The sequence below is a fragment of the Hesperophylax consimilis genome, chromosome 1, assembly GCF_061612785.1.
Source record: "Hesperophylax consimilis isolate HC1 chromosome 1, BYU_Hcon_1.0, whole genome shotgun sequence".
NCBI classification, from domain to species: domain Eukaryota; kingdom Metazoa; phylum Arthropoda; class Insecta; order Trichoptera; family Limnephilidae; genus Hesperophylax; species Hesperophylax consimilis.
This window is the reverse complement of record NC_142836.1, coordinates 48,016,238-48,028,468: the sequence shown is the minus strand read 5'-3', so window position 1 is coordinate 48,028,468 and position 12,231 is coordinate 48,016,238. Positions and strand designations below refer to the sequence as shown.

At 37.1% G+C, this 12,231-nt stretch overlaps 1 protein-coding gene across 1 annotated transcript in view; it reads right to left on the bottom strand.

Moving 5' to 3' along the window:
- Window positions 1-12,231, bottom strand: part of Syn (synapsin) — a 301,930-nt gene that overhangs the window by 200,931 nt on the left and 88,768 nt on the right. Inside the window, exon 10 of the mRNA XM_089634409.1 lies at window positions 2,162-2,266. Coding sequence (XP_089490535.1) covers window positions 2,162-2,266 — 105 coding nt within the window. The remainder of the gene's footprint in view (window positions 1-2,161; window positions 2,267-12,231) is intronic.

Sequence of the window (12,231 nt, the reverse complement as noted above, 5' to 3'; positions counted from 1 at the left end):
ACTCTTTGCGGATATCCACATTCCTCACACGATCATACATGGTTTTACCACACATACGCCTCAGGGATCTCATTTCAACAGCATTCAATCTACTTTCATCCTTTCTTTGCCAGTTCCATGCCTCACTTCCATACATCAGGGTAGGTACCAGCACTCCATTGTGGACTGCTAACTTCGCTTCTTTGGACAATTTTTTGTTAGCGCCAACTGCGTTCAGTCCTCCATTAATGGAGTTACCTGCATTTACTCTTCTTTCAATATCTCTGTCAGCCTTCCCATCACTCGTAAACATGCTTCCTAAATACACAAATTCATCCACCTGCTCCAAGTATTCCTCATTCACAGCTATATTACACACTGTTTTCGTACTTTCTCTTTCAAACACCATTACTTTAGACTTACTTACATTCATCATTAACTCATTTTTCACGCATACTTCGTTCATCCTAGACACGAGAGACTGCAGATCATCTATACTATTAGCAATCAGCACCGCATCATCAGCGTACAACAGGCAACATACTTTCAGATTACTCAAATTCGCGCCCACTCCCACATCTTTCAATTCTTGCATACAATTATCCATGTATAGATTGAATAACCACGGTGACATTACGCAGCCTTGTTTAACACCTTTTGTGATATCAAACCACCCCTTAAAACCACCGTTCACCCTAACACATGCAACGCTTCCCTCATACAGAGACGCAATTGCCTGAGTCAGATTCGCATTCACTCCATACTTGGACAACACCTTCCATAGCTTTTTCCTGTCGACTCGGTCGTATGCTTTTTGTAGATCTACAAAGGCACAGAAAAGTTTCTGGTTTTTTGCCAGAAACTTCTCGGTGAGCATACGCAATGAGAAGATCTGGTCCATGCACCCCCTTCCACTCATAAAAGCACCTTGCACATCCCATATTTTATCTTTTGTTTCCTTTCTTACTCTTTCAATCAAAATTCTACCATACAGCTTGCCAACTGAACTTAGCAGGCTAATAGCCCTATGATTCCCACATTCCATACGTGACCCTTTACCTTTGTATAATGGCACGATCACTGCTCTTCTCCAATCTAAGGGCGTGTAACCTTCCTTTAAACATTGGTTAAAAAGATTGCACAACCATGTGAGAATTATACGGCTACCTCCTTTAAAATATTCAGCAGCAATATTGTCGAAACCGACAGCCTTACCATTCTTCATACACTTAATTGATCTTTCTATCTCATCCATGCTAATTTCGGTAACATTCAGTCCATCATCGTTCATATCTGATTCGCCGCTAGAATCACTGTCACTCACTTCGCTTTCAAAGACTTCCTCGAAATACTTCATCCATCTCTCTTTTATTTTTTCCTCATTCGTCAACATTTTTCCATCTTTCGATTTTATTACTTTCATGCTTCCGGTTTCAGGGCCACACCGGGACCTTTTGACTTCCTTCCAAAACAACTTAATGTTTTCTTGGAAATGGTTTGTCATTTTCATTCCTTCTTCCTCTTCCAGGCGTTTCTTTCGTTCTTTCACTCCAACTCTTACTTTTTTCTTACATTCCTTATATACTTCTTTCGCTCGATCCTTCTCTTCGCTGGAAGCACTGCCAGCCGCAATCAGACATAACCATGCTTTCTTCTTCTCTGAGACCAGTGCTTTAATATCATCATCCCACCATGCATCACCTTTCTTTCTACCTTGCGTACTTATTCCACACACCTCTCTAGCAGATTCACAAAGACTCACTTTTATGTGGTTCCATGTTTCGTCTATGCTTAGACCATCCATTTTTTTCTCATTCAATCTCATCTCTGCACAATTCACATACTTACTCCTCTCATTATCGTTTTGTAGTTTTTCTATTTTGATTCTTGTTAGAACAAATTAACATCTAAAAATTCTCCTTGGAGGGCTTAGATTTTTTTATAATTATTTCTGTACTTGCAGAAATTCTGTCAGGCTTTTTATATTGTTAAATTCATCCCTTCCCGTTTTTTTTTTTTTTTTCAAACTTGTGGAAGGATGAAAGAGAAGAATTAAGATAATTTGATTATTTTCCGCGTTTTTACAATTTTTCTAAAATAAAATAAATATTTTTCCAAAAGGAACAATCGGTGACAAGGATAGGAATATCGAACATCTGTAGAGTATGGAGTAGGCACTCACCATGTCCGTGTGGTTCGGGAAGTAAGTCTGCTCGATGAGGGGGAAGTTTTCCTTGCCGAGCCTCCTCTGCAGCTGCAGGAGATGGCCGAACACCCACGGCTTGTCCTGGAAACAATCAACCGTCTTAATAATGGCTACCCACTGTTGATTCTCTTTTAAGAATGAACACCGTAAAACCAACAATTTTATTATAATTCCAATTAAACTTCTTTATACTTGAGACGTAAAATTTTATAAAAAAACTGTTAGAAAAATATTTATTTATTCACGTTGGAGCTTAAATAATTTTTTAACCTCTGAATTAATTGTAAAAATGTGTGGTGAGAAAATAAAGATAATATTGGTAGTTTTTATTCGAAGAATACAGTTAAATATGACAGAAGGAGATAGGATACCATTAGCTCAGTTGGTAGAGCGGCGCCCCGGCAAGGCTTCAAGTCCCAGAAGTGAGCCTATCTTTTTCTGTTTCAAATTTTCATTCAAAAATCGATAATATTGTCTTTAATACTTAAAAAAGTATAATATTTTCAAAAACTAGCACAGACCCGTGAAAAATCACTGATATCCTGAATTCTCTTCAAATCAGTTCCAATTTCTTTTATATACTCAACACTGTGGCCACAGTTTGATAATACCTTCAGAGGGCGAAACAGCTGTCACACGTTATAATAATTACATAGCAGAACTTGTTTATAAATAAAATGTTTTTATAAATTGAATAATAATATTATTGAGTATATAAAATAAATTTAAAAAATATAACGGAGTTCTACAAATTAAACTTGAAAACAATTTTATTTTATTGATACATGATTTAGAGAGTACATGTGGTTTTTTGTGATATTTCACCCTCCATGCAAGGGATGACCCTGTGTTATGGCGGGTGAATTTTACAGTTTGCGGACATAGAATCTACTCATTACTATAATATAAAAAAAAAAATAAGAAAAATGATAAAAAAATACTTTAACGCCTGTCTGAATTCTTTAGGCAAACACTTGGAGAATTCCGATAATTTTTTTAACTTGATTCAATGTTCAAAATTCTAGAGTTATTCAACTGGAGTTACAGACAGAGTCACAACCGAAATTATTATTGATTCGTTCAATTTTCAAATGTGGAAAATGAAATCAAATTCAAACCCGTGATTTTGAACATGTACCCGTACATAAATAAAATGCTATGATTATTGTAATACATGTCAATCGATGAACTCACAAATTGCAGGCTGCATGGAACGGGAAAATTGTGGACTGGCGTGTTTCGTGTAGCGTGTGGCGCGTGGCGTGTGACGTGTGGCGTGTGCCGGCGTCACACGCGAATGTCAAATTTATTATTACATCTCATTAATTACACGGTCACATACTTCCACTATTCCACTTTTCCACTGTTACGACCTGTACTATTGACTTCCGTGTGAATGCATTAAGCATTAGACGGATGAGCTTGCAACACGTGTTAAATAATACTATTGACCTAAATATGTTAAAATGATAACAATAAGCTAAAATAAATTATGGTTAATATTTTGTGTGTATGTTTTTATAATTATGATGATATGGATAAATAAAATCTCATTCTTCTTAGTATAGAAGGACTAAGAAAGACTACTAGTTTATTATATTCTTCATCCAAACGAAAGAAAAATATTAATTCCTAGGAAGATACTCAATGGGTGACATAAAAAACCCCCGTGCTTAATTACGAAACGTTGTATGAATTTCCGACCACTTAATTGAAACCGGCTATTACCCAAAACACATCGAACACGCCTAATTATGGAGGCAATTGAAATTCACAAAACCCTACGATGTTTAACTTAATAGGACTTGGTATCCAGTACTTGGCTATACAAAAACTAAACGATTTAAAACGATTCTACCGTACATAACTTGCCAAAACATTACATTTATCGTAATATTGTTCGAAATCTTTGAAGGTAAACACTAAAATCTTATTTTTAAAAGTGGGTAAATAGACTTACAATCTTAACTCGTTGAATGAAAATACACACGCATGGAAAAAAAATAATTGCACACGTGGAAAATTATACACCCGTAGAGGGCTTTTATTACTAACAAACTTAGAAATAATGGAAAAATTACTATTCATCTAACTTTCTTATCGAAAAAGGGATAGAGACAATTTGCCATGACTAAAAAAGCGACCGCAATTTATTAGTCGGGGAGAAAATAGGACCATTATTCATTGAAAGTCATTATTCTAAGCGAGTGATTCACAACAGGCAAAAAATGGCGGGCAATCCTAAGCAAAGAACCAATGTTCATTAAATTCATCTAAGGGCAATGCGTCCTCGCTGTACCTGCGCACATATTTCGTATTCATTTTGGGAGGCGAGTATGGGTACCATCGCACCCGAAAAAATTAATTGAATAACCAAAACTTCAACCGTAGGTCACCCCAAAAGATTCGCTACTTTTGGTGACTTAGCAAAGGTGCCCGGCTTTATGGACTGAGGTTTGTCCAGGTCTGCCCACCAATTGCGTGGCAGGCAGGTTGAGGAAGACCCTTTGACTTATCCAGCCGGACTCTCTCAACCCACCACCTTGCAGCACAGTGGGAGGGATGGATTCACACGTCCGTCATTCCTGGATATACTGAGCCCCAAATTCCTACCTACCTTTCATACCCTTTTCCTTCTCACAATTTCCTTTTCTTCCTTTTCTAAAAAAAACCCTTCACATAGGATCGTAAAAATGAAATTGGCCCAGAGGGAAATAATTATTATTCGTATTTCCAGTTGCCCAAACTCATGGAGAGATATTGCTGGCATATGCCTGAAAGATCATTAAACAAAAAGTGACAGTGACCAAAATAAATAGGCCTACGTCCGACAATGGGTTGAAAAAAATACAGAATTACTGTGCGATTGAATGGCTATCTCAAATCATACCATACTTTGTAGAACATCACTATTCTTGTTACAACGTTGCTAATATAAATTAATAAACAAACAAAAAGGTAAAGTTATTTTTTTGCAAAAAACGTGAGACAACATTGTGAATGATGCGGTTTAATGGATTTAATTTAAAGAGGAAAAGTTCTTCTAAATGATTTTCACTTTGTGATGGCATTATTTATTAACAGTTTCTATGAAACGTGTTGATTGTGTATCGAAATAAAGTAAACAAATCGATTTGCCTTTCAATTATTAGTTTAATGTACCTTACCTAAGGGATTTGTACATTTTTAGGGTAAATAAAGTAGTATATGGGTATCTAACGTTGTCGATCGATTGCAACAATAACATTTGGCTGTCATCAGTTGTTTTGTTTTGCTCCATCTAAAATTAATTTTTTACCATTCTTTTTTGTTTTCTGGCAAAAAAAAGTGTAGTGTGTTGTGCCTTGAGGTTTCTTCTCCCTCCTGATCTTCCAGGAGTCACTTTTCGCTGCTGATTTCCAGATATTTATAAACTTTTTTACTTCTGTCATTTTTCATACTATTATTGAAGTGAAACTTCTTTAGGCGCGTAATGGATTTTCGGGGACGGAGTAAAACCGAGTCAGGATCGACACGAAAATGCGGGTACCCCCACCACCGCTCACCATTCACTGTCCCTCTCTCACCATATGCGCTTGTTGAGGTGGGGGAGCCGCTCACGAACGTTCTCTCTCTTCTCTTCTTTCCTCTCTCTCAGACACCAGCGAACTGCGCCACGCCAAGCATCAGCTGCTTGGTTAGTATACTGCGTCGTGAGTGTAATACGAGTGAAATACGTAATTGATTGTGGTTCATACGGTTTGGTACAGAATTTCAGTGTTAAAAATGAGTAGTGACGAGATAGAGGTGATGAACACATCATTGTCATTGTAATTTCTTTGTAATTTTTAATTGTAATATTGTTATTTATGTAATATTGTATACTTGTGAATAAATTGAAAATTTTTGGAACTATACATTAATCGAACGTCATTCATCTATAAGAAAATATTAGAAAAAGCAAATCCATGCTTCGTCGTTGAATTATTTAACCTCTAATTTTCAAACTAACCTAAGAGAGAAAATAGAGATGATGAAATGAAAATAGAGAGAGAGGAATACTAGAAGTTTCACTTCTGTCTTGCGTAGGCTTGACACACCCACTTTTTTGTAGTTGTTTACTGTTGTGAATAATGGAGGAAGATTTCCCTCCTGGACCCCCTACAAAGCCCCCAGATCCCTCTCCAGACCCCCCAGACGGGGAAAATGTAGAAATTTCTGACAGTGATTCTGTCATCTTGACTTCTACCAAAAAAAGGAAATTTACTCCTTCTTCCCCAATAAAACTTGACTCGCCTTCGACTTCACTGTCCCCACCAGCACTTTCTCAACTTACTCCAACAAACTTTTATTCTCCTCATTCCCGTGGCCCATTCATAGCATACGCCCAAAAAACTGAGCAAGGAAAAACCATCAACCCTCTTGAATTTGGCAAATTCCTATCAAATAGCAAGAATCTTTCAATCAAACCTGGAGGTGTAAAAGCCGAGGGTCGCTTCCGAATCTCCGTCGAATTCCTCTCAGGGCCAGCTGCCAACAGTTTCATCAAAAATATCTTCATTTCATCTAATTCAAAGTTCAAGGCATATATCCCTACTTTCAATGTCACTCGCATGGGCCTGGTCAGAGGTATCTCGACCGATCTGTCCATCGAAGAAATTCTGTCTTCACTTTCAACCCCCCAACACATTGGCAATCCCATAAAAGCCAGGAGGCTAAATTACAAGGACTCCTCTGAGGGTATAATTACCTGGAAGCCCTCCCAATCTGTTGTTATCACCTTTGAAGGTCAATCTCTTCCCTCCCATATATATTTATTCTTCAACTCATTACCAGTTGAAATGTATACATATCCCACCACTCAATGTTTCAATTGCTGCCGTTTTGGTCATACCAAAGCTGCATGCAGATCTCAACCCAGATGTTTTAAATGTGGAGAAAACCACGCAGCTGACCAATGTCCTTCTTCCTCCTCACCTAAATGTTTTAACTGCTCAGGCTCACATACAGCTATCAACACATCTTGCCCAGAACAATCTCGCCAAAAAAATATTAAAATTTCAATGGCCTCTCAGAACTTGTCTTTTCTGCAGGCTTCTAAATTATTCCCGCCTGTCAAAAAATCATTTGCTGAGGCTTTATCCAGCAACTCCTCATCCAACCCTCTTCCCTCCACTACAACAACTTCTTCTCGTTCAACTAAATTCACATACAAAAACGCTATCTCTAAACCGGCTCCTGGATACGATCAGCAACAACACAACTCACTGCTCTTAAATCCCAATGGTTCACTTCTTTCAAATGCCACAAATGGGTGTGCAAATAATTATAATCCGTCCTCAATGAACTCTCTTAAACTTTCTGAAAAACTCTCCCAAGACAATTCTTCATTTATCCAAACTCTTATTATGCTTCTAATTGACCTTATTTCTTCTCAAAGTAATCTACCGTCCAACGCTGCTACTATTATTTCCACATTAAAATCATTTATTCAAAATGGCTCTTCAGGATGTCAGAATACTTCAGTGGAATAGCCGAAGTGCTATTTCTAACAAATCTGATCTCCTTAACCTATTAAATTCCAACTTTATTTCTTTGGCTGCTATCTCGGAGACTTGGTTTACTCCATCCACCCACTTTAATGTGGGAGGGTATTCCTGTCTCCGCGACGATCGCCCGGAAGGTTCGGGCGGCGGTGCTGCCCTTTTTATTAAAAAATCCATATCATTTTCCCCAATAAATAATATCAAACCCCCCAATGCTGACTTCCAAATGGTTGCAGCTAAAATAAAGGACACATCCTTTATTTCAGTCTATCTTCCCCCAACAGCCCACTTCAATAAACAAACTTGGTTGCAAATTGTAAGTCAACTAAGCCCTCCTTTCTTTATATTAGGCGATTTTAATGCCCATTCCCCCGTCTGGGGTTCTGCTTTCTCCGACCGAGATGGTCGAAGTGTGATGGATTTCCTAGATCAATCCAACCTTTTCCTTTTGAATGACGGATCTCCTACTAGGATCTCACGCCCCAGCACAAACCCCAGTGCAGTGGATCTCTCGATATGTTCTACTAGTCTGGCTTCTCTCTCCTCGTGGGTGGTGTCCCCCGACCCTTGCTCCAGTGATCATTTCCCGATCATCATTACTTATCAAACTTCTTTCCAATCGGACAAGTCTCATATTTCGACAAAGATTAAAACGAAACACACCAAATGGGATGAATTTAACTCTCATATGGACAAGTTCCTACTAAATTCACCCGCCACCGATATATTTTCCGTCAAAGATGATTATAATAACTTCAAATCAATGCTCATAACTGCAATAAATAAATCAAATCCTCCCCCTAAAACTAAATCTCTCAAAAAACTCCCTCCAACTCCCTGGTGGGATGAGGAATGTTCCAAAGTAGTAAGAATTCGGAAAGCTAAATCTCTTTCCTATCGTTACAATATGACTATGGAGAACTATCTTATATACAAAAACGCTGAATCCAATGCCAAAAGGGTATTGAGGTCAAAAAAAAGATCCGGATGGTACAACTTTTGCAGTTCAGTATCTCCGAACACTCCAATTTCGGAAGTTTGGTCTATGATCCGAAGATTTCGATCCTCCTTCAGTTCACCATCTCCTCGAGCGTCCCATTCTAAATGGATAGATGAATTCTTGGACAAAATTGCCCCCCCTTCTGTTCCTAACTTAGATGAAATAACGCCCATCTATAATACTCCCATGTCTAATCATTGGCTAGACTCTCCATTCACCTTAATTGAGCTAAAAAATTGTTTATCAACAGTCAAGGACTCATCTCCAGGCAGAGATGGTATACCTTACAGCATAATCAAAAATAGTAATGATAATGTTCTAAACCACTTCTTAAGCATCTTAAATAAAATCTTCCAGACTGGTATAATGCCTGATGACTGGAGTTCTCAAATAATCATCCCTATTTTAAAAACAAACAAATCTCCAAATTTTGGATCCAACTACAGGCCAATCGCTCTTTCATCCACCCTCAGTAAACTTTATGAAAAATTAATTAAAAACCGATTAGAATTTTTTGTCGAGAGTAAACAGCTTCTCTCTCCATCTCAATTTGGATTTAGGAAAAAAAAATCCACTCAGGATAACCTTGCCATCATCAGCACTGATATTAATTTATCAATTTCTAAACAGGAAGTTTGTCTTGCCGTCTTTATAGATATAGAAGGCGCCTTTGACAATGTTTCCATCCCAATCCTGAAAAAAAAACTTCTAGGCCTTGGCCTTCCCCCCATGTTTGTCCAATCAATTATTAATCTATTTCTAGATAGAAAAATTTTCATTGAACTTCCAGATATTTCTCCTCAAAGTAGGTCTATTTGGAAGGGTTTACCACAAGGCGATGTATTGTCCCCCTTACTGTATAATATATACACATATGATATGCATGTCACTATTCCCCCACAAATAAAAATTATCGAGTTCGCAGATGACATAGCTTTCTTCTTATCATCCAAAATCATCCCTCTTGCCGTCAAATATCTTAACGAAGCCATGAATGCCCTTTGCACATGGCTCACGTTACATGGTCTTGAACTTTCAATCCAAAAGACTCAGTGTGTCACCTTCTCAAACCGCCATAAAAACCCCCCCGTTCAAATTTTATTTAAAAATTCTCCAATCCCCAACGCTTCTGAAGTAAAATTTTTGGGAGTAACATTTGATAGGAAACTTAAATGGTCTTCCCATATTAATAATTTAGTTACTAAATGCGAAAAAAATTTAAATATCATCAGATCATTATCTGGCGTTTGGTGGGGAGCTCACCCTACTTGCATTAAGTTGCTTTACAATGCACTTATTCGAAGCCATCTCGACTATGCCTGCCCACTTTTTAGTACTGCCTCAAAAAATGTACTTAATAAATTAGACAAAATTCAATCTAAATCTTTGCGAATAATAACTGGAGCGATGCAATTGTCACCCATCAATTCCCTTCAAGTAGAATGTTCTGATCCTCCTCTTTATTTAAGGCGTCAACTATTTGCTGACAAATTTGTTCTTAAATGTTTAAATTCTAAATGTCATCAGGTTATCCCCAGCCTCTCGTTGTTCATTGACTCAAACCATTCATCTACAATCAGAGCTTCAACTAAACCTATTCCTGACATCTGTAAAAATTTTAAGTCTCTCTCAGAGCTCCACATCATCCAAAATGATCTACTTCCCTTATACAAACTAAAATATAGTCACGTCACCCTATCCCCAACAATATTAGAAGGGATTGGAATCTTTAAAAGTCATTCCAATCTCCCGGCCCGAACTGTCAATAATATGTTCAATGACATTATTTTATCTAAATGGCCCAACTTTTCTCTTTTATTTACTGATGGATCCAAATCTCCCGACTCTCCTAACTGTGGTATAGGTATTAACGTTTACCACAATAATTCTAATGATAGAATATTTCATTCAATTTCAAATCAATTTTCAATATTTTCAGCTGAGTGCATTGCAATAATAGAATCTCTCAAATATATAATCAAAAATAATTTTGAACATTCCCTCGTTCTCTCTGACTCTCTCAGTTCCCTCCAAAAACTTGAATCCAGTCCTCTTCTTCATCCTGATGATCATTTTGTATGCCTTATTCGAGAGATGATAGCATCCATTCAAAGCTCTGGTAAATCTGTAACTCTGATTTGGATTCCTGGACATGTTGGTATCATGGGTAATGATATTGCGGATGCCTTGGCAAAACAAGGAGCGTCCAACCCTGTTGTTACCCTCGTAAACCACATTCCCTTATCTGACATTTTTTCCATCATCAAAGAAAGATCCCGCAATGTTTGGTCAGAGTATTGGCACATTGCTAGTCAATCCAAGGGAGCCTGCTATGCCTCAATACAAAGGACTATACCATCAAAACCGTGGTTTCAGCAATTCCCTCATTTTTCCAAAAAAGAAATTTCTTCACTCATTCGAATGAGGATCGGTCATTGTTCCGTTCCTTCCCATCTTTTTAAAATTCACGTCCTTGACTCCCCAGATTGTACATTCTGTGGTCTAGAAGTGGGAACTTCAGATCACATATTTTTTGGTTGTCCCTCTCTAAACAAATATCCTCTCTTCTATCAAGCCTTAAATAAAATTGCCTCCCCTCCATTCAACATTTCATCTCTTTTAAGTCTGAACTCGACTCCAATTTTCATTATAATTTTGAAATTTGCCTATTTAAATAAAATTAATATTTAAATTCACCTTTCAATACACCTTTCTCAATAATTTTAAATGATGGCCAAGAACACCCTTGAAGGGTGAAAGCCAGAAATAATGGAAAAAAAAAAAAACGTTGTCGATCGATAATGGTCTTGTCGATTATGTCGGTAACTTGTAGTAGTTCCCGTGCTTGATTGTAGATCGCCAACGAACAAACAAAAGTTCACAACGATCTTAATTTGTTCTAGGTGAACTGAAGTTCGTTCGTTAGCGATCTGCAGTGGTACTAGCGAATGATGATAGTTATCGATATTTTCGATAAAACCTTTATCGGCTGACCGTGCTAGATACGCTGATTATCTCGACCTTCCCTCGAACAATTCTTAAGTTCATATTCCATTATTTTCATGTGCATTCAATGTTTGGTATAAGGTACATGCGATTAATTCAACAGTCCATCTTTCATTGGAGCTTGCATTATTTTACAAATTCAGTTAACCACCTACGGTAATAATAAAGTGCACATTCGTAATGCCTGTTATTTATTTATTTATTTATATATATATACTCCTAAAAAGGCTTTTACATAAAAGTGATACATGATGCAGTGTACATAGGAGAATATCTGTATTATACAGGAGATACTGACAGTAAATATATGTAATCCATTGTAAAGTAGGTACAAAATACACAAATGAAAATTTTTGATTATAAGTATAATGAGAAAATATTAAGAAATAATTTTAAAAAAAACTAAATAAAAATAAACTAAATATGAAGCAATATTAGTAAAACGTAAGAGTAACATAAAGTAAAAAAGAAATTACAACAACACTACATATAAGACAAAAAATAAAAACAAATTT